A 23680-nucleotide genomic window follows, 5' to 3' on the forward strand; every position below is an offset into this window, starting at 1 on the left:
AAAATATTAGTGGTAGCTAAAATTTTGGCCACATTATTTCAATTTGTTTGATATACCTGGTTAGATTAATTCTCATTATTGATTTTAAATATATTGTTTATACATGGTGAATGGGGTACAAGAAATTCAGTTTAAGCTCATGTAAGTATGTTCAGATTACTCCTTAATAAAGACACTTTATAAATGGATTCTAATGACAAGGTTTCTCACTTGTCTATAACTTTCAGAATTTAAAAACAAATGTAGGGGAGTTCCCATCATGGCACAGCGGAAATGAATTGGACTAGGAACCATGAGGTTGCAGTTTCGATCCCTGGCCTGGCTCAGTGGGTTAAGGATCTGGTATTGCCGTGACCTGTGGTGTAGGTCGCAGATGCGGTCAGATCTGGCATTGCTGTGACTGTGGGGTAGAATGGCAGCTACAGCTCTGATTGGACCCCTAGCCTCGGAACTTCCGAATGCCGCTGGTGCGGCCCTAAAAAGAAAAACAAAAAAAAAACCTCCCCCCCCCCAAATAAATGTAATTTTCAGTAGTGCTTGGCATGTCACAGCTTGATCTTTTGGATGAAAATATTTCTTATCTTCTAGTTATATTTTACTCTGTAAAGTAAATGGATAAGTCTATGAAAGTTCCAAGAAGCATTGGTCTTAAGAATGATACTTTCCTCATCTACTATATAGGGGTATAGCTACAAGCTTGCGCATAATGATTCTCTACAAAAATCAGTTTTTCTGATTTTTCTACTGAATGAGTGCAAATTAGAGCATGAAAATTTCAAGGAACATTTGAAAAGCTATTTGATGCAATAAAAGTGCCACTTTACTTTTTTTAACATATCACATTTCAAAGTGTTTTTTTTTTAATGTAAATCTGCTTTATTTGGTTGTTGATTTGGCATAAAGGCTGACTAAACAATTTCTAACCGCTTTCAATTTTTGTTCAACAGTAATTTTACCCGGATACCACATTTAGCTGGAACAGAACAGAACTTTCAGCTTGCAAAGCAAATTCAATCTCAGTGGAAAGAATTTGGCCTGGATTCTGTTGAGTTAGCCCATTATGATGTGCTGTTGTCCTATCCAAATAAGACTCGCCCCAACTACATCTCAATAATTGATGAAGATGGAAATGAGGTAAAAAGAAAGAAAAAAGCACCCCTCCATCTGCTCTTTTCAAATACCTTCTGTGAAAGAATGCTCTATGCTGTCTCCAAATATTGATAGAAATCAATGTTGAAAATTACGAATGATACCCTTAATAATCTTACTACCAGGGCCACCTGAATTTAATGTGATAATAGAAACTGAGAAATTGATGCTTCATGACAGTTGCTATTTTCTATTATTTTAGTATTGCACACTGATATAAAATATGATATGAAGCAACTGAATTTGATACATTTTTGATAGGTTCAGACTGTATAAGGTCATGCATAGATTTGCAGATGCTAGGAAATTCAGACAATGTTTGAGCTAGCAGGTTTTTATTGCTACTTACTATTTATATCTCATATATCATATGTTCAGCTCTTTGGCCCAGAACTTGGGTACGGGCATTTGGTGCGAAGAGAGTTTGGAGAGAAATTCTATAGAAAGGTACATACTCTAAGGAATTTACAATCTTCTTTGTAAGTTAAAGCACATACTTAGGAAAGAAGATAATACAGGTAACTGAGATTTTTTTTATCGTGATACATATTCACTATGAAAAGTTCATGTTCATTCCTATTTGGCATATTTTTGTTTTAGAGTTACCATATCTAAAATAGCCCTTTTAACTCTAGGTAGCTCCCCTTGGTCCTTTAGTTAGTTGGAACGTCTAAATTGCTTATAGCTTCAAATATGTCCAGTTTGATCAGTCAACTGAAAATGCCATGTGATTTAAGTATATGTAAATTTTTAATTACCTCCTTTTACTGACTAGTGAATCAGCCTCTCATTAACGATTAATATGTTGTTTTGTAGTCAGTGATGTAATCTCATGCTAAATTTCCTAAACTGTGTTGGAATTTTCCATATTAGTTATTTTAAATATAGTAGTTAACAGAGCTTAACTTAAAAAAAAATCAAACTATTTCAAAATTTTAAAAATATTTTAAGGTAGGTATGGGGAACACCATACTTCATATGGTCCCATAACCTTTACTAAATAAGTGATGGTATATCTACATAATTAAGTGCTGATGGGTCTTTAAAAATATGTTTAGAAAAGTTATTTAATGACATTATAAAATATTGGTAATGTTAAAAAATATGCATACTTAAATCAAATATGCATACTCTATCAAAATTTGGCTACTGTGTACAATGAGGGAAGAAGCAAACTTTTGGAGTTCTTGTGGCACAGTAGGTTAAGGATTCAACATTTTCAACATTGTTACTGCAGTGGCTTGGGTCAGTGCTGTGGTGTGGGTTCGAGGGTTTGATTCCTGGCCTGGGAACTTCCACATGCTGCTCCTGCAGCAGAAAAAAAAAATAAGCACAACTTTGACTTCTCTTCTTTTTCACTTTCTTTTCACCTCCCAATTTTTATTATACCTTTGCTTTTATTCCATTCATCATTTGTTTTTAGTAGCATTCAAAACGAAAGCATTTATGAAGTTTCTAAAGTCTATCACATAATAGAAACTTTTATCATGTAGAAGTTTCATTTTGGAGAGTTTCCTGAATGACATTGGCTGCCAAAAATTTACTAACTTTTTTGAAAGGGGTATCATTAATTCATTTTTATTTATATCCAAGCTATGCCTGCACACAAAGAATCACACAGTTCTCCAAAGGTCCTTGCTTCCCCCTATTTCTCCCTTCCCTGAGGCAATCACTGTTCCACCTTGGGTAGATTTTTTGGATATTTACCTCTGTTTCTTTAAATCACATGCTTGTTTTGCTTGTGTTTCGGATCCAGGCATTATCTTTTGCTCTTGTATTCTCACCCCTCTGCATGAACTACAAATCCTTTCTTTTTGTGTCCCCCTTTCCCAGTGTGGTTTAATTGTGATAACTTAGAATTTGTAGCCAAGCTATGGAGTAAACTACAAACCTTTACTCTTCTCTATAATATTGACTAATTCCCCTTCCTGTAGGCAACAAATGTGAGGAGTAGTATTTCATAGATTCTACCAGAAATATTTTAAATTATATATACATTATTTTGCCTTTGTGTATGTAGGGATAATGTGCTATATCCGTTGAAGTGTGTATTGTCTTTTTTATTTCATGAAAATAGAAATTTGTAAACCGAGATTATTTTAGTTATACTTAGAACACATAATTTGAGGCTATATTAGCGAATTTTGGAGAGTGAGCAGTGCTCAATGGTGTGTTGTCTGCCTTTGGTAGTCACCCAAAGGAGTCAATTCCTTGACCTTAAGAAACTTTACCTAGTTAGAAATTTCTAACTCATGAACTTGATGTAAAATCCATTTGCTCAGTGGGGCTGTAAAACTGAAGATTACCGTAAAGGCAAATCAAGTGAGACAAGCTTGAATACTCCCTTGGCTGAAAGACGTGCTGATATGATGACTGTTTCTGGATGGATTTTTTTTTTTTTCTTTTTCTTTTCTTTTTTTTTTTTTGCACTTTAGTTTTTCTTACAATCTTTCCCAGGGATTCAGTTGAGTTTGTACCCTATGTGGATCATAGAAAAATTATGGGAGAGATGGAAGATGGGAATTTTTGAAGAGTAGTCGTTGATTTTGGTTTCATTTTAGATTCTATCAGCATCAGAAGTAAGTAACTGGTGCTCTAGTTCGTACAATGGAATGTCAGCCCAGATTCACTCCCCATCTCCCACCATCCTTTGCATTACTGCACTGGCCGTGACCTACAGTTGAATAGGAAATACAGGAGTTGCCGCTGTGGCTCAGCAGTTAATGAATCTGAGTAGCACCCATGAGGACACAGGTTCCATCCTTGGTCTTGCTCAGTGGGTTAAGGATCTGGCATTGCCGTGAGCTGTGGTATAGGCTGCAGACTTGTTTCAGATCCTGCGTTGCTGCATCTGGTGTAGGCCAGCAGCTGCAGCTCCAATTTGACCCGTAGCCTGGGTACCTCCTTATGCCATGGGTGCAGCCCTGAAAAGCAAAAAAAAAAAAAAAAAAAAGAGAGAGAGAGAGAGAGAGAAAGAAAAATGAGTGGTGCTGGCAAGTGTCCTTGATTTGAGAGTTTTTCATGTTGCACCATTAATTTTGATATTTATATTAGGTTACGTTAATTCACTTCCTTTCTCAGTTTACAAAGACTTTTTGTCATGGATTTATATTGAATTTTATAAACACTTTTTTGGATCTTTTGAGATGAGCATATAATTTTTCTTTTTCATAATGATAATTGTAATAAATGATATTCTATTATTGGACTCATTTTTGAATTGGTAATGTTAGTCTGTATTAGTTTTCAATTCAGATATTCATAATACATTTGACCTGTATTTTTGTACTTTGCTTATTGGGTTATAATTTCTAGATTATGTTTGCCTCGTAAAATGAATTGACTTTTTATTTATTTATTTATTTATTTAAAAAAATTTTTTTAGTCTTTTCTAGGGCTGCTTCCCACAGCATATGGAGGTTCCCAGGCTAGGGGACTAATCAGAGCTGTTGATGTTGGCCTGTGTCAGAGCCACAGCAACACGGGATCTGAGCCGCATGTGCGGGGCTACACCACAGCTCACGGCAATGCCGGATCCCTAACCCACTGAGCGAGGCCAGGGATCGAACCCGCAACCTCGTGGTTCCTAGTTGGATTCGTTAATCACTGCGCCACAACGGGAACTCCAAAATGAATTGACTTTTTAATCTCAAATAGGTTTTGTTATCTTTTACTTTAATCTTTCAAACTCGAGAAAACTAGGTGATGTTTATGTTTTGTTTTTATGGGAGATTTTAAACTACTGATTTGATTTCTTTATTGTTATAGGACTATTTCGATTTTTAAAAATGCATTCTTAGGTCAGTTTTAATAAGTTTTTAAATGCATTTTTCCATTTCATCTAAGTTTTCAATTATTGGCATAGTTCTTCCTACTTTTTCTTATCTTTTTGAATCTGCACAGAATATATATAGATAAATACTTTTTTCCCACTCCTAATATCACTTATTTGTGCTTTTCTTATATTTTTTCTTAATGATATTGACAAATATATGTCAATTTTATTGTATTTTCAAAGAATAAACTTTCAGCTCTGGCAATCATTTCTTGTATATCTGTTTTATGTCTCATTAATTCTATTCTTACTTTATAATTTCCTGTTTTACTTTCCTGGTGTTTTATTTTGCTGTTCTTTGTAGCATTTTCAGTTGGATACCTAATTTATTGATGGTCAATCTTTTCTAATATGAGTATTAAAACCCAGAAATTTCCTTCTAAGAATCACTTAAATAGATCTCACAAGTTTGGAAAGATATTTTAGTTCTCATGAATATCTAAATATCCTCTAATTTCTGTGTTTTCGTCTTTGTTCTTGGAGCTATTTAGAGGTATTTTTAAAATTTTATTTATTTATTTATTTATTTACTTTTTTTATTACTCAAATGAACTTAATCACATCTGTAGTTGTATAATGATCATAACAATCTGATTTCACACTATTTCCATCCCACAGCCCAAGCACATCCCCCCACCCCCCAAACTGTCTCCTCTGGAGACCATAAGTTTTTCAATGTCTGTGAGTCCGCATCTGTTCTGCAAAGAAGTTCAGTCTGTCCTTTTTTCAGATTCCACATGTCAGTGAAAGCATCTGATGTTGGTGTCTTTGAAATTTTAAATGTAAAGCTTTTTCCTTTATCATTTTCATCTGGTTTTGCAAATTAACTACATTATGATCAGATAATGTGGTTTGTATGACACTAACCTGGTGGCAATTGCTGAGACTTCCTTTAAAAGCTATTAGGTGGTCAGTTTTTATAAATGTTCTGTGCTCATTTGAAAAAATATATATTCTTCAGTTGTTGGGTTTAATAGTTTTGTATTTGTTCATTAGTTCAAATTTTTTGTTTGGCTAAACCATACTTTATCCTTGATGTGTTCTAATTTTATGTGCTATCTTTTTTAATTACTGAGAAAAGAACTTTAGATTATCTGACTATAGTGGTGAATTATTTTTATTTCCCTTAGGAATTCCATCAGCTTCTACTTCTTATAGTTTGAAGTTCTCTTATTAGATGTAAACAGTGTTAGCTTGGCTTTTCTTTCTCAGCTTTGTGACTTTTCCAAACTTACTGTGACCTTGTGTATAAGTTGGCTGTGATAAAATGATACACAGCTGGAGTTCCTGTTGTGGCACAGCAGAAACGAATATGATTGGGAATCATGAAGTTGTGGGTTCGATCCCTGGCCTCGCTTCCTGGATTAGGAATCCGACCTTGCTGTGAGCTGTTGTGTGGGACGCAGACGTGGCTCGGATCTGGTGTTGCTGTGGCTGTGGCCTAGGCTGTAGGCTACAGCTCCTATTAGACCCCTAGCCTGGGAACCTCCATATGCCATGGGTGTGGCCCTAAAAGGACAAAAAAAGACAAAAAAAAAAAAAAAAAATACACAGCTGACATATGCTTTTTAATCACAGTTTATTATTTTATTTTATTTTATATATTTATTTTTTTAGTATATTATTTTAATTTGTTGTACTTATTTATAGTAATTAATTTTATTAGTTTTATTCTTTTAGTAGTTTGGAACCTAAAAAAAAAATTGATTCCTACTTAACAGTGTCATAATTTAATCAATATTTCTGCAATATAATAATCTCAGAACATTTTAACTTCAGTCATGCATTACCAATTTAGACCGATAATTCTACTTTAATCTTGTTTTATAAACTTAAAAAAATGCAATCTAACTGGGTCACCATGCTGTACAGTAGAAAAAAATTGTATTGGGGAAATAACAATTAAAAAAGTGCAATCTGCTATTATTATATACTATCTGTATTTGTTACTTTTCCTCACACGTTTGCAATACCTTATAAGTCCTTCTTCCATCGTCTTAGGGCTTCTTTTAGAGGTTTTATTTGATTTGTTAAATGATATCCTATAGAAGTTTTCTTTGTTTTAAGTGAACATCTCTTAACCCTAAGTTGTTAATTTTAGGTGGGACTTTATGGGACATAGATTTGTATTTTGACAGTTATTGTACGTTAACATAGAGCAAAATATCCAACTGAATTGTGGCTTCCATTGTTAGTGTTGAGAAGTCATCTGTCAATCTAATTTTTATTCTGTTTGGATAGCTTGCATAATTTCTTTTTGCAACTTTTAACATTAAGTACTATATTGAATATTGCAGGGTTTTTTGTTATTATTTTTTGATAGTTATTTTTGCAATGCAATATTTTTTTTCTACTGTACAGCATGGTGACCCAGTTACACATAACATGTATATATTCTATTTTCGTACATTATCATGGTCCATTGTAAGTGACTAGACATAGTTCCCAGTGCTACACAGCAGGATCTCATTGCTAATCTCATTGCTAATCCATTCCAAACGCAATAGTTTGTATCTATTAACCCCAAGCTCCCCAACCACCCAACTCCCTCCCACTCCCCCTTGGCGAGCACAAATCTATTCTGCAAGTCCATGATTTTCTTTCCTGTGGAAAGGTTCATTTGTGCCATATATTAGATTCCAGATATAAGTGATATCATATGATATTTGTCTTTCTCTTCCTGACTTACTTCGCTCGGTATGAGAGTCTCTAGTGCCATCCATGTTGCTGCAAATGGCATTATTGTGTTCTTTTTATGGCAGAGTAGCATTCCATTGTGTATATATATCACATCTTCCTAATCTAGTCATCTGTCCATGGACATTTGGGTTGTTTCCATGTCTTGGCTATTGTGAATAGTGCTACAACGAACATGTGTGTGCATGTGTCTTTTTTAAGCAAAGTTTTGTCTGGATATATGCCCAAGAGTGGGGTTGCTGGGTCATATGGTAGTTCTATGTATAGATTTCTAAGGTATCTCCATACTGTTTTCCATAGTGATTGTACCAGTTTACATTCCCACCAACAGGGCAGGAGGATTCCGTTTTCTCCACACCCCCTCCAGCATTTGTTATTTGTGGACCCCTTAATGATGGCCATTCTGACTGGTGTGAGGTTGTATCTTATGGTAGCTTTGATTTGCATTTCTCTACTAATCAGTGATGTTGAGCATTTTTTCATGTGCTTGTTGGCCATCTGTACATCTTCCTTGGAAAAATGTCTATTCAGGTCTTTTGCCCATTTTTCAGTTGGGTTGTTGGCTTTCTTTTTGCTGTTGAGTTCTATAAGTTGCTTATATATGCTAGAGATTAAGCCCTTGTCAGTTGCATCATTTGAAACTATTTTCTCCTATTCTGTAAGTTGTCTTTTTGTTTTCTTTTGATGATGGGTTTGCATGTAAATTATTTTTTGTTTACCTTGGTCAGGGTTCATTGGACCTCCTGAATCAGAGTTCATAATTTCTATCAGTTTTGGAAAATTCTTAAGTCATTATATATTAAAAATTAGCTCTTTCACATTCTTTCTGTTAATTTCCTAATAGGTTTTCTGAACCTTCTCCCTTTATATTTTAGGTCTGTTAAAATTTCTTTTACATTTATTTATTTTTTTAATTTTTTAATCTGTGGGGCATTCTGAGTTAATTTCTTTAGCTCTATCTTCCGAACTGATTAATTTTCTATGTTTCAGTCTGGTTTTATTCCCTGTTCTTTTGTCAACTCTTTTCCATTGTGCTTTGTGTGTATTTAGTAATGTGAGTTCTTCTTCCTCAGAACTTTGTGGGGATTGTTTAAGACCTGATTCCTCCTGGTAATTTCTTCTAGAACCCAGGGCAAACCAATAACCTGGTACCACTGTGAAATAAATTTTTAGCCTGAATCATTTGTTTTGCATTGGTTGTGAGTGGAAAATTATAGACATGTGAATCCTCTGGGGGCAGTTGTTTCCTTCTACTCTAAGCTATTGTTTTTTGAAGGGCAGTTTTTATTTCCGGCTTATCTTTAACTATAAAGGATGTTGCTCCTTGGAGACTCTGCTTTATTCAGGGGTCTCCTGTCATCTGTATTGACTGTAGGCTTTGTCTTTTAATGCTTATACTTGTTTCAGGGGGCTCAGGGCTTTGATAGATAAAACTAAGGCAAAAGCGGACTTTACTGTGACCTCTCAGGAGTGCTGCTTTCTTGTTTTGTTTTTTTTTTTGTTTGTTTGTTTTTTTTTTGCTGTATATTCCTTAATTTTTTTTTCTAATTCAGTGATACACTGAAAAAGATTATATTTGATTCAAAGTGAATGTCACATTTAATTTGCTCCTAAGTAATTGTCTTAGCAATTATATAAGTGACTAAGAATACTATACGATGTTATTTGCAAATTAAACTTTTCCTTCTAAATCAAAAGCTCATGTTTGTAAATCCTCTAAGGGCCTGCAGTTTATTTGTCTCATGAAATTCTCACAGTGATAGCTCTTTGATACGTATCTTCAAAATATCAAAAGCTTGATTAACTTCTACTGACAAAAGAGATTAATAAACCTTTCCTTGCTTGGGTCTAGTAATCAAACTTTAGCTGATTTGCTTCTTATTATTTTGTTTCTCTAGATTTTCAACACATCATTATATGAACCACCTCCTCCTGGATATGAAAATGTTTCAGATGTTGTGCCACCTTTTAGTGCCTTCTCTCCACAAGGAATGCCAGAGGTAAAAATGCATGCAATGTAATAAAAATAACAGAACGCCCTTATACATGCAGGCAGTAACTAAGAGGTTTTGTGGTAATCCAAATTTATCTTTTTCAGCATTTAAGAAATAGAATTTCTCGTGCTAATCTATATGGGAAAAAAAATCTAAAAAAGAATGGGTGTGTGTATATGTATAACTGAATCACTTTTTTGTACAGCAGAAATTACCACATTGTAAATCAACTGTACTTCAATAAAACTTTAAAAAATAAAGATAGAAATAGGATTTCTTAATAATAAAAAGGAATAGACATTTATTTTCTATTTATAGTGTTTTTAAGATAAAATTTACTACATTAAGATGTAGAAATTGAAAATGTACATTTATTCTTTTGACAAATGCATATACTTATGTAATTCAAACCCCATCATCATATAGAATATTACTATCACTTCAAAAATAGTAATGTGGCTCAGCGGGTTAAGAACTTGACTAGTATCCTTTATGCCCCTTCTCAATCAACTCCATGCATCCTCAAGGTAGTCATTCTCTTTTTTTTTCTTGCTTTTTTTTAGGGCCTTACCTGCAGCATATGGAGGTTCCCAGGCTAGGGGTCGAATCAGAGTTACCACTGCCAGCCTACACCAGAGCCACAGCAATGCCAGATCAAGCCACGTCTGCGACCTACACCATAGCTCATGGCAATGCCGGATCTTTAACCCACTGAGAAAGGCAAGGGATCGAACCCAAAACCTCATGATTCCTAGTCAGATTCATTTCCACTGTGCCATGATGGGGAGTTGCAAAGGTAGTCATTCTTTTGACTTTATTTTTGTCACTATTGATTATTTTTGCCTATACTAGAAATTAATATAAATGGAATTGTATAGCACGTAATCATTTCTGTTTAACTTCTTTCACTAAGCATAGAGTCTCTGAAATTTACATTTTTGCATTTATCAGTTCCTTCTTACTGCCATGTAACTTCCACTGCTTGAAAATATTGTATCTTAATACCATTGCATAGCTTTGACTAATTTTCAAAGGACTTGAATGAGAATTTGAAATTGTTGCTGTTTTTAAGTGAAGAGTGTGAATATCCATAGAGTTCCTGTTGTGGCTCAGTGGATTAAGAACTCGACTAGTATCCATGGGGATGTGGGTTCAATCCCTGGCTTCACTCAGTGGGTTAAAGATCCATCATTGCTGCAGGCTGCAGCATAGGTCCACAGCTTGGATTTGACACTGCTGTGGCTGTGGTGTAGACCTCAGATGCAGCTCTAATTAGAACCCTAGCTCAGGAACTTATATATGCCACAAGTGTGGCCCTAAAAAAAAAAAAAAGAGTGGTTTAGTCAGTAAATCAGCATGCAAAACTATCATCTGAAATTTTATAAGAAACCTTCAGATTCCTACAAAGCACTTTTGTTTTTCCATAAAAAAGATAAATTTTGAAAGTCAAATATAATTTATTAATATCTTTCTAAAAATATAAACATAACATGGAATAATATACACCAATGAAAAATAAACTACTCTGACATAAATCAACAGATTTAAAAAAAATCTGGTTGAAAACAGTAAGAGACCAACTTAAATCTAAAGTATAATATTATTTGTGTACATTTAAAATACACCAATTACAAAACAATTTGGCCATGTTTTTATACAAATATATCCATTGGTAAGGACATAAATAGATTAGAGAGGGTGCCAAATCCATATCCCTTATTTCTATGTGTGCCAAGTAATCACAATCATTATAGGCATTCTATGGATGTGCTAATTTATAGGGAGAATTTTTTTTTAGTATTATACCATTGACTATGATGCTAAGTACTCATTTGTAGGAAAAATTCATACAACCAAAAGAAAATATTCCAAGTTTGTGAGGGCTTTTAAATTATAAGTTAATAAATCAAATGCATTAGAAAATAATAAAAACAGTATGTTTCTTAACCTTACTTATTAAAAAATATGGCATTGCCTAATATTAAATCATCCATATGTTCTTGCAGTAAATCTTAACTGGTGAAGACATGTATCTTTAAATATCAATTTAATTCTAAACAAATTTTTTACTGAAGCTGCTTCCAAGGATGGTCAAGTCCTTACCTCTCTCTATTGTGTCCTATTTTAATATGCCCAGTTGTCAATTAACAACTTCTTATAGCCAAAAATTTACATATCTTTTATGGAGTTCAAAGAGCTATTAATCTAGGTGAGAAGAATCTCTTTCCGTTTACTACAGTAAAGTGAGAAGAAAGGCCATGGTATTCACACCCTGCCAAACCAAATTCTTTGCTATTTACCTGAATGATTTTTTTGGGTACGGTGGCTCATCTCTCATGTTCAGAAACAATAATGAAGTTGTTGCCATTAAAATTTTTTTTTGGGGGGACGCACTCCTGCAGCATGCAGAAATTCCCAGGCCAGGGATGGAACCCACACCACAGCTGCGACCCAAGCCACAGCAGTGATAATGTTGGGTCCTTCATCTGCTGGGCCACCAGGGAATTCCTTGCTTTATGGTATTTGAAATTAGCAATTTGAAAATGTCTGTAAAATATAGTTTAATCAAACTCAGCATGTATCATAGTAATCCAGAGAGCTTATAAAACAGATTTCAGTTCCTACCCCCTGAATTTCAGTAGGTCTTTTGTGAAGCTTGAAAATTTATTTCTAACAAGGTTCTAGCTGTTGATTCTGTTGTTTTTAACAAGGTTCTAGGTGTTGATTCTATTGTTTTTAACAAGATTCTAGGTGTTGATTCTCAAAGAACCATGCTTTGTATTGGTCTTGGGTCTCAATTCTGTCTCTATTAACAATGGCAGGAAGATAGAAACTTGAAAGAAATGGAAAATTGTAGCCTGACAGTGCAAGATTGTGTTTACTCCCATTTATGGAACAATGGTGCAGTGTAAATTTTACAAAAAGTTCATTGTCTGAAAAGGCTTTTTTTTTTTCTAACTAGCAATGACAACTTGCATTTGTGAAGTGCCAAGAGGGCCTGTGTGTCACACTTGTTTTCATTTTCAGAATTTACTGTCATTTTTAAACGAAGTCTTCTCCAATCCAATCTCCATCATAATTTGTTTCGTGAGATGTACAGATTTATCGAAAGATAACCACAACTTAAATACATTTAAAGAAGTAGTTAGTCTTCCTAAAGTTGATATTAGACAGGGATAAATTTCAAGTAGAACATTTACATTAAAACAAAATTCACTGAAACCAAGTTGGTTAATGACTCTGTGTTCACAGAGTGAGCTTTAGAGAAGACGAACAATTATAATGTACTGCCTTCGACAGCACATTAATATTGCATTGGTTTTAGGAAGAAATTATAAAAACTAAATGTAATCTTTTTATTGAAGCAAAGATTCAAATGTTACCTTCTTAATAGACTTTCTCCTTTTTTTGAAAATTGTACCCAAATGAGTACTAGTTCCCTGCTTGCCTACTATATTTAAACTTTTAAAGAGCTTATCCCCTTTTAATATAGTATACAGTTTACTTAGTTATCAATTTTAATATCTTCCTGCTCTCCACTTGAATGTAAGTTTCTTCACGGACAGGGATTTGCTGAATCCTTAATTTCTAGAACACTGTGGGCTCATATGTCTTCAAGTTTGTCAAGTGAATCCTAGAATCAGCTTGGAAACAACTTTATTTCAATATGTTATATATTTGGGGGGAGGCACATGTTATAAGACATGTCATCAAAGAGGAAAACATAACCAAAATAAAATGATAGGATATTAGAAAGCATATAGGACAGGGACTTCAAACTAGGATGTGTGAAGACTTTCCAAAATCAGACATAGGATCATTTTAAAGAAATCATTTGCACCGTAAATGTCTCAGTGTACTCTCTGATGCAATTGAGAACTTGCCTGTGGAGAGGTCCTTCTGGTACCCTGTCCCTACCTCCCTGTTTACAATGATTTTTCTCTTATGTATGAGAGCCATCACTCATCCATCCTAAAATAATATGAAGCATATCCCTGAGTTGTGGAAAAAAAAAAATCTCTGGGGCTCCAAACTAAGAGGTGATAGTGAAAGATTCTAATAGCCAGGTAACACAGATTTGGCAAGTCAGATGGTTTGCAGTTCAAAAAAATTAAAGATGAGCCATGGAGTTCCCGTCGTGGCGCAGTGGTTAACGAATCCGACTAGGAACCATGAGGTTGCGGGTTCGGTCCCTGCCCTTGCTCAGTGGGTTAACGATCTGGTGTTGCCGTGAGCTGTGGTGTAGGTCGCAAATGCGACTTGGATCCCACATTGCTGTGGCTCTGGCGTAGGCCGGTGGCTGCAGCTCCAATTCAACCCCTAGCCTGGGAACCTCCATATGCTGCGGGAGCGGCCCAAGAAATAGCAAAAAAAAAAAAAAAAAAAAAAAAAAAAAGATGAGCCAAATTGAGTTTACAGTTACTATCATCAGATTTAACTTGGATAATGGGTCAGTGTGAGATTTAGGGGTTGTAACTTGGAAAGAGTTTAAATAATTTGGTGAAAATTTCATAACAAATATCTGTCATTCCCATCCCAAGTTTTCTCAGAACTTATATCTGAAAACAAGAAATGTGAATAGAACTCATACTGAGACCTGACCCTTCTGGAAATAATTTATTCATCTGTAGATCCATGACCTAATACTTTGGCATCCTATAGCACTAGGAGTTGTATTTGAAGTAAAGTTTTTTTGTTTCTTTAATACATTTTACTGGAGTATAGTTGTGTTACAATGTAGTGTTAGTTTCAGGTGTACAGCAAAGTCAGTTATACATATACATATATCCATTCTTTTTTCCTATATAGGTTATTACAGAATATTGAGTAGCATTCTCTGTGCTATATAGTAGGTTCTTGTTAGTTATCTATTTCATATATAGTAGTGTGTATGTGTTAATCCCACCTTCCTAATTTATGCACACCCCCCTGGCCATGGTTTCCCCTTAGAAAATCATAAGTTTGATTTTGGAGTTTGTTTATGTTCTTTTGTATTATTTTTATTAAATTCCACATATAGGTGATATCATATATTTGTTCTTGTCTGACTTAGTGTGAAAACTTCTAGATCCATCCACATTGCTGCAAATGGCATTATTTCATTCTTTTTTTTTTTTGTGGTCAAGTAAAGGTTTTTTTTTTTGTTTGTTTGTTTGTTTGTTGCATTTTAGAGCCACACCTGTGGCATATGGAGGTTCCCAGGCTAGAGGTCTAATTGGAGCTGAGCTGCCAGCCTAGGCCAGAGCCACAGCAACATGGGATCTGAGCCACGTCTGCAACCCACACCACAGCTCACGGCAACGCCGGATCGTTAACCCACTGAGCAAGGGCAGGGACCGAACCCGCAACCTCATGGTTCCTAGTCGGATTCGTTAACCACTGCACCACGACGGGAACTCCCTCGTTTCTCTCTTGAATCTCATGTTGCTCATGCGCACTCTTGCCTCTTCTCTCTTTCAAAGATGTGAAACAGATCTCACGCAGAGAAGCCTCTCTGTATTAAATTTCATTTGTACTAAGTCATCTGTGATCCCAACAGGGTGACCTGGTGTATGTGAACTATGCACGAACCGAAGACTTCTTTAAATTAGAGCGAGACATGAAAATCAATTGCTCTGGGAAGATTCTGATCGCCAGATATGGGAAAATTTTCAGAGGAAATAAGGTAAAAATCATCCTTTTTTTTCTTTCCTCAGGAATAAAAAGTTATATTGTATCTTACATGGGTGGAACCAACTCCTCAAAACTTTCTGAGGACTCTGATCTCATATTCTGTATCCTGCTCATCTAATAGGGAGAATATATTTACTAGTTTATAGATGAGGATTTTAAACTGGGTCATTTGCAGAACAGAAACGGACTCACAGACTTTGGAAAACTTATGGTTACCAAAGGGGACAGGTGTGGGAGAGGCAGGCGTGGCCTGGGGGTTTGGGAAGGGAAATGTTCTAAAATTAGGTTGTGATGATGGGTGTACATTATACGTATAATAGTGTTCATTGAATAATTTAAAAATGATTAAAAAATAAATAAAAGTAAAAAAATGTAAAAGCCTTAAAAACAAACAAACCAACTGGGTCATTGGAATCTGGCCAGCGCGGAAGTTCAGGGAGAATAGATGTTTTCCATGCCTACAAAGTATGCCTGTGGTGTACAAAGAAGCAGGCACTGGGTTTGTTGTTACTCTTCAGTATCTTTGTTAATATTTACTAAATTAAATTTTAGTGTGAATTTTTGTTATATAGGTAATAAGAGAAACCAACTTATACATGGCAGTTTGCAAGTTATTGTCACTTGATTTGCTAATTTTTTTCCCCTCTTTTGTGGGAAATTAAAATTCAAAACTATTCCCTTTCCAACCAGAGAAGAAATGGGAATCCGGTCTATGCGTCCACTTGCTTATTGCGTTTCTAGACTAGAGGAAGGAAACAGCACGTCCTCACCACTGATAACATGTACATTTTCCAAATCTGCTGCGCTGAGGGCTGATCCATTCCTGCACACTCATTTTTAGGGCTTGCAGGAGGAAAAAGAAAAAGCCAATTCTCTGTGAGGGGTCCTTTGTTGGAGGTCCAGTGAGTCAAAGGTTTGAGTGCGTATTTAAGTGTGATTTTGAATGACCAACTCAACTAAGAAACGCATTGCGTTTTCCAGGTTAAAAATGCCCAGCTGGCGGGGGCCAAAGGCATCATTTTGTACTCAGACCCTGCTGATTACTTTGCTCCTGGGGTGCAGTCCTATCCGGATGGTTGGAATCTTCCTGGAGGGGGTGTTCAGCGTGGAAATATCTTAAATCTTAATGGTGCAGGCGACCCTCTCACACCCGGTTACCCAGCAAATGGTAAGTGATCAGGCCTTAATCATCACAAAAACACTTCACATGTTTAAGGGATTTTATCAAAGGGTTTCCTTTGGCACATGGCAGGAGTTTATCTTTTTCTTATTCTCTTTGCATCTTAGAAGTCAGTCAAAGCATTTCGGCAAGAGTTTTGAACCCTGGAAATTACCAATTCAGGTCCCTTATCCCTTATTTGGAACCCCTGGGTGTGATAAGTTTTGAAATGCAGGCATATTCAGATATTTAAAAGTATTGTGATGCATATACCATTTCTTGCATCACATTTATGCAGGAGGCTGGAACAGAATATCGGAAGCAGGCATGTAAATATTTTTGTGGTAAAATGTATGAATAATCATATTAAGTTGAAGTATGTAAGTAATATAAGCAGCCTTGGGTTTGCGCCGCCAATACATTAGATCACACATTCTGTTGCCAAGTAAATTCTCCCAAATTAATGGATTTCACTTTTTTTTTTTTGTTTTTTGTCTTTTTGCCTTTTCTAGGGCTACTCCCTTGGCATATGGAGATTCCTAGGCTAGGGGTCTAATCAGAGCTGTAGCCGCCAGCCTATGCCACAGCCACAGCAACGCTGGATCCGAGCCGCATCTGCAACCTACACCACAGCTCACGGCAATGCCAGATCCTTAACCCACTGAGCAAGGCCAGGAATCGAACCCACAACTTCATGATTCCTAGTCAGATTCGTTAACCACTGCGCCACGATGGGAACTCCTTTTTTTTTTTTTTTTTTAATTTCTAAGTTGTAGACAAGGGATGGTAGAACAGAAGAAGTTCTATAAATGTGAAATGGCACATTTAGAGTACAGAATTCAGAAAATGCTTGTTGCAGCATTGCTATATAAAGACGGGAGCAATCACTTTCTTATTTACATGCATTAACTACCCAGTAAGCTTCGTTGCATTATTATCTCTATTTGACAGAGGAGGAAAGTAAGAGCTGAAGAAAGCAACCTGCCATAGACCATCACACCGCTCACTGAGGAACAGGGATTCAAATTCAGATGGTCTGGCTCCATCTGACCTTGTTTATCTCATGCTGCTGTAAAGCAGTAGCTCTGCTGTAAAAACAGTAAATCTTACAACTCTGCTATAAAACAGTAGATCATTAACAGGGAGCTAAACTTGTTTTGAATGTCCTCAGCTATTTAATGACATCTACAAAAGTCTATGATCGTTTAATTTGCGTGGTTTAATACTAACAAAGGTGTGTAACTTGGATATAGTAGGTTGTCAAAGTATCGGTGGCATTTCCATATTTACTTTTCATCTGCTTTTCCTATCAAATTGTAAACTCCTGTAAAGCTTATGTGTTTTGGCTTTATCAATCTTCTTGGAACACAGTATATGTAAACAGCTTTTTTTTAAGCAAGACGTATTATCTTATAATAAAATCACGTAACTCTACCTGAACTTTACTTTTTGTAGACTTTTTTCCCCCAAGTTTTGAGAAAATGCAGTTTATCCTGAGCTCTGTTGATTGTACAAAGCTAAAATTAGTTCATAAAATCAGATTTGACAAGCCAAAAAATTTTTGGCTTGTGCCCGCGTCATACAGAAGTTTCCAGGCCAGGGATCAAGCCTGAGTGACAGCAGTGACCTGAGCCACTTCCTTGACAACGCCAGATCCTTAACCTGCTGAGCCACAAGGGAAATCCTATCCTCAAATTTAGAAGATGACACCGTAGAAAGAAAAATCATGTTATCTCTATGGGGCTTACACTTGCTGAATTCCCTTTTGTGCCCTATTTTATCTTTTCCTTGTAATTTTACTTTTTATTATGGAATAGTTCTACTGTAGACAAAAATAGAGATAATTATCACCATTTTGTCCATCCTCGCCTTTTTGATTATTACCCTAGAGAATTTTAAGACAAATCCCATACAAAATATCATTGTCATTTTAGCCATAAAAAGAATAGCTTTTGCAATAGCCAGAAGTTCCTATAATTTAAATATTTGGAGAAAAATGGGAAGAAGAAATGACAGAATGTGTTTTACCTGTAATTACAAGTAGAGTTTACATGTAATAAAATGCACAGATTTCAAGAGTTCATTCAATAAATTTTTTAAAGTGCACACATCAGTGTCATTCAGAATAAGATATAGGACATTTCTATGATTCTAGAAAGTTCTCTGATGCCCCTTTCTCGTCACATTTTACCATACCTTCCTAGAAGCAACCACCTTCTGATCTCCATAGTCATGGATTAGTTCGGTTTTGAACTTTATGTAAATGGAATCAGGCAGTATCTATTCTTTTGTGTGTTGACGGCAAATCAAATAACAGTCAAGCCAAGAAGAAAGAAAATAATTTTAGGAGTTCCGTTGTGGCAGCGCAGTGAAAATGAATCTGACGAGAACCATGAGGTTGCGGGTCTCTGGCCTCGCTCAGTGGGTTAAGGATCTGATGTTGTTGTGAGCTGTGGTGTAGGTCGCAGATGCAGCTCGGCTCCTACGTTACTGTGATGTAGGCTGGCAGCTGTAGGTCTGATTCGACCTCTTGCGTGGGAACCACCATATGCCGCCAGTGCAGCCCTAAAAAAAAAAAATAATAATAATAATAATTGTTTTTAAGCCCAAATGAGGACTACAGCTTGGGAAGCAGATTCTCCAAAGCTCTAAGTGTTCCAGTGGTCAGGAGTTGGAGATGCTGTTCTGTACATTTTGAGACAAAGAATTTGTGTATTATATTGGCAAGTGAGCGGTGTACATAAAGCTGATCAAAGGTGTTTTGGACACAGTTGTGCATGTATAGAGCCAGCCTTTGGTCAACGTGATGCCCTGATGCCCCTTTCTCGTCACATTTTACCATATGCCCTGTATGGGGTGAAGAGGAAGTAGTAACCTTAGCATTGTAATGCTGGTGTCTGAAGCAAAGGGTCATTTTCCTCGAAGACTGATTATATCCTCCTGTTTTGATGGGGTCTGGTTAGCGTGTAATGCAGGTGCACATTGTGCATTGGGAAAGGCCTACCTCAAAGAAGACATGTTATTTTTTTTTCTTTCTGTCTTAGTTTGATTTTTCCCCCCTCATCCTTTGCCTGGCTGCTTTCACTCAGTATGATGAGTAGAGATTAGTCATGTCATTGTGTGTATTAACAGGTTTTTTTTTAGTTGCTGAGTGGAATTCTATTGTGGGATTGTTCTACAGATTGTTTATTCATTCTCCTGATTACAGACAGCTGGACTGTGTCCAATATCGGCTCCCCAGATTCGGCTGCTCTGACCAATTTTGTGCATGTCTTTGTGTGGACATAGGCTTTGCTCTTTCTTGCATGAATACCTCAGAGTATAATTGTGCTATAGGGCATAATTCTGTATAACATTACTTTTCAAAGAAGTTATCAGAATAACTGTGTAATTATCTACTCTTCTAAGAAATGTATGAGAGTTTCAGTTGCTCCACATTCTTGCTAACATTTAAAGTTGTCCTTTTTCTGGGGGCGGGGGCTGTGTCCTCATCATGCAGAAGTTCCCAGGCCAGGGATCAAACTCACCAGAGAACTCCCTGTCCCTCTTTTTAATTTTACCAGTTCTAGTAGATACAGTTTAAGAGTGTGTTTAATGTGGTCTATAGGGAAGGTTTTGAGGGGGATGCAATTTTTACTGGAAGTATATTCAACCTTTTTTCAGAATACGCTTACAGACTTCAAATCGCAGAGGCTGTCGGTCTTCCAAGGATTCCTGTTCATCCGATTGGCTATTCTGATGCACAGAAGCTCCTGGAGTAAGTGTGTAAGAAACAAACAGATGGCTATATGTGTAATTCTCTTTATTGACAGTCTTCAACTTTCATGCTCTTATCTCCATTATTTCAAACTGAAGTTCTCTGTGGTAGATGGAGCATATAGTTTTATCATTGTTTTCTAGAACAGTGATTCTAATCTGGAATTTGCTTTAGTACTTGTATCCAGTGTGTGACTTCCAGGAATGTGAGCCTTTTAGATTATCAACTGCAGGTAACATAATTGATCCGTTGCTCCATTGTGCTTTGAAATCCATCACTCTATTGGTGTCAAGGCCATGCTTCTCTCATAGATGCTCCCAGGCAATGACTGAATATAGCAAAGATGCTAGATGAGGCCTATCACTGGGAGGTATGGGGCTCCTCTGATGAGAGACTCTGGTTTAGGACTCCATGGCAGCGTTGCTGATGATTTGTTAATTTTGTTGATCTTTTTGGAGAATGAGCTTTTGGTTTCATTGATCTCTATTTTTTTTTTCTAGTCTCTATTTCATTATTTTTGTTCCAATCTTATTTCCTTTTGTATGCTTAGTGTGAATTTAGCTTGCTATTCATTGTTGAGTTTCTTTAGGTGGAAATTTAGTTTTGTGATTTAACGCCTTTCGACTTTTTTTTTTTTTTTTTTTGCTTTTTAGGGCTGCACCTGTGGCATAGGGAAGTTCCCAGGCTAGGGGTCGAATCAGAGCTACAGCTGCCAGCCTACACCACAGCCACAGCAGTGTGCGATCCGAGCCGTGTCTGTGACCTACGCCACAGTTCACAGCAATGCCAGATCCTTGATCTGCTAATCAAGGCCAGGGATCGAACCCACAACCTCATGATTCCTAGTTAGATTCGTTTCTGCTGTGCCACAATGGGAACTCCTGATAGAGCATTTTAAAACAAAATATTATTTATCCTTAGTTTTCCATGAGAAGATAATCATACTGCTTGTTTTAGTTTTGCACATGTAAGAGTCTAGGTCAAGTTGAGCTATTCACATTCCCTCAAATGGATAGGCAGGGAATAAGCACCCATGTGCAGGTGAAGACAAAAGGAGGAAACTATAGAAAATGTTTCACTGTGAAGCATGGGATGCGTGCAGCCTTGTGGACCAGAGATAAAGCCATAGAGATCAGATTGATGTTTTCCACTCACTCTTAAGTTTGTCTGGAGCCACTTTCTTCTCTCTGCTTCAGTTCAGCAAGAATACATGTGGTTTCCAAAAAATAAGTTAATCCATGCTCTTAAAACAGTAAAGAAACAGAGGTGGACGTGAAACAGCCAGAACCCTATCATTTCATAAATATTATCATGTTTTCTTTCTCCATCACCTGCTGAGAGATACTCAGGGCTGGTGGCATGTACAGGCTGATCCACATCCATCTTCATACCTTTTGAATTAACAAGCAAATAACCAGCGTGATGCTTTTAGGGGCTGCTGGTTGAAATTCTTGCCTTTTCCCTTCCTTCCTCCTTAATAATGGGTGTGCATACTTTGTAAAGGATCGCAATAGAGGTACTTGGGAATGTATTTATCAGTGGGAGAAATAACATAATGGAAAATTCCAAAGAGTTTGACACCAGCTGTTTGAATCTTCAGAGCAGTTTTCACGTGGTTTCCTGTTGCAAGCTGGTAACATGGAGTCCAAACTCTTACCAACTGTTTGACTCTCAGCTATACCAGTAGTCAGCTGCCTGGCTTTGGGCATGCTCCTTAATCTCTCTCTAAGCCTCTTGCTCCTTAGCTTATCCTCATAAGGCGTGTAGTCAGGGTTAAATGGCATAGCCTATGCAAAGCACTTTGTACTGCCCAACTCAGAGAAGTTATTATGGGCAGGCACTCAAGGATGCAAGTTCAATGACATTTCCACTTACAACTACAGTTTTCCTTCAGCTAATACTTCTTTTTGTGTTCAACAGAAAAATGGGTGGATCCGCACCCCCAGATGACAGTTGGAAAGGAAGTCTCCACGTGCCTTACAATGTCGGTCCTGGTTTTACTGGAAACTTTTCTACCCAGTTAAGAGACTATTTTTTATTGTAACTCTCTTTAGGGGGAGGAAACCTTTTTTCAAAACACCAGAGGAGGACTGAAAAGTAAAATCTATCCACTAACTACCAGCAGAAAGAACAGGTTGAAGAAGGGAATACACATAAATCCTTCCAATTGGACAATTGGGCGTTGTAATTCTTGCCTTTGTGAGTTTAGAAATCTTCAGAACAATGTAAGATTTGAAAGTTGTGGGTTGCAAGCTGTTAACCAGTATTTTTAGACTATTTCCTTTATTTTTTAAAGTTTCATTGAAGTGTATTTGATTTACGAGGTGTGTGATGATTTCTGCTGTACAGCAAAGTGATTCTGTCTCCTTTATTTTTGCATTAGAAAAGTCAAAATGCACATCCATTCCGACAATAAAGTGAAGAGAATTTACAATGTGATTGGAACTCTCAGAGGGGCGGTGGAACCAGGTAAATTAATCGTTTGCTCAGCAAATATCGATCTGGCAATTCTTTGGTGCCTGGTACTGCTCTGAGCTCTGGGAACATAGGGTGAACAAAGCAAAGCAACTTTTTGTCCTAATGGAGTGTACATCAACACAAAATAGATCAATGGGAGGTTGTTTTGCATTGTGATGCATGTTGTGAAGAAAGTTAATGTTGATTGGTTAGATGGCCAAGGTTAGTGAAACACTATGTATGCTTCAATGACAGAGGCAAGGGAGGGGAGTTCCCATTGTGGCTCAGAGGGTTAAGAACCCAATGTTGTCTCTGTGAGGATGTGGGTTTGATCCCTGGCCTCGCTCAGTAGGTTAAGGATCCAGCCTTGCTACAAACTGTGCCACAGGTCACAGGGGCAGCTTGGATCTGATGATGTTGCCACGGCTGTATGGCTATGGTGTAGGTCAAAGCTGCAGCTCCGATTCGACCCTAGCTGGGGAACTTCCATAGGCCACAGCTGTGGCCGTAAAAAGGAAAAAAAAAAAAAAAGAGAGAGAAAGAAAAAAGAGAGAAAAAGAAAGGATCAGAGAGGAAGGTCAGGGAGAAATGGTTTACAGGTGTTTAATCCGAGCTTTCTGGATTTGTTTACTGCATATTTGCATGGAGAAAAATATCTTCTTGATAGTGATAAATAACACTCTTAGAAAAGTAAAGTAACCTTAAACTAATAAATCCTTTATATAGTGTTATTTTACATTGAAATCCTTGAAATATTTAGATAGGTGGCATCCATATGATTTCAGAAGACCTACTCATTAATACATTTTAAAAATAATCTTAACGGGAGTTCCTGTCATGGCGCAGTGGAAACGAATCTGATTAGGAACTTCAAGGTTGTGGGTTCAATCCCTGGCCTCGCTCAGTGGGCTAGTGATCTGGCGTTGCCGTGAAGCTGTGGTGTAGGTTGCAGATGTGGT

At 36.7% G+C, this 23680-nt stretch overlaps 1 protein-coding gene across 1 annotated transcript in view; it reads left to right on the forward strand.

Annotated features, from left to right (window-relative positions):
• FOLH1B (folate hydrolase 1B) overlaps positions 1-23680 on the forward strand; it is a gene marked incomplete at its 5' end in the record, with an annotated part of 55544 nt that overhangs the window by 6809 nt on the left and 25055 nt on the right. Inside the window, 7 exon segments of the mRNA NM_214384.1 lie at positions 948-1134; positions 9580-9681; positions 15215-15340; positions 16330-16516; positions 20171-20264; positions 22185-22283; positions 22648-22733. Coding sequence (NP_999549.1) covers positions 948-1134; positions 9580-9681; positions 15215-15340; positions 16330-16516; positions 20171-20264; positions 22185-22283; positions 22648-22733 — 881 coding nt within the window.

This window comes from Sus scrofa, chromosome 9, assembly GCF_054392235.1.
Source record: "Sus scrofa isolate SSC_HxYL_T2T_F1_AM1 chromosome 9, Sscrofa_HxYL_maternal_Yorkshire_Landrace_v2.0, whole genome shotgun sequence".
In the NCBI taxonomy this organism is placed as follows: Eukaryota; Metazoa; Chordata; class Mammalia; order Artiodactyla; family Suidae; genus Sus; species Sus scrofa.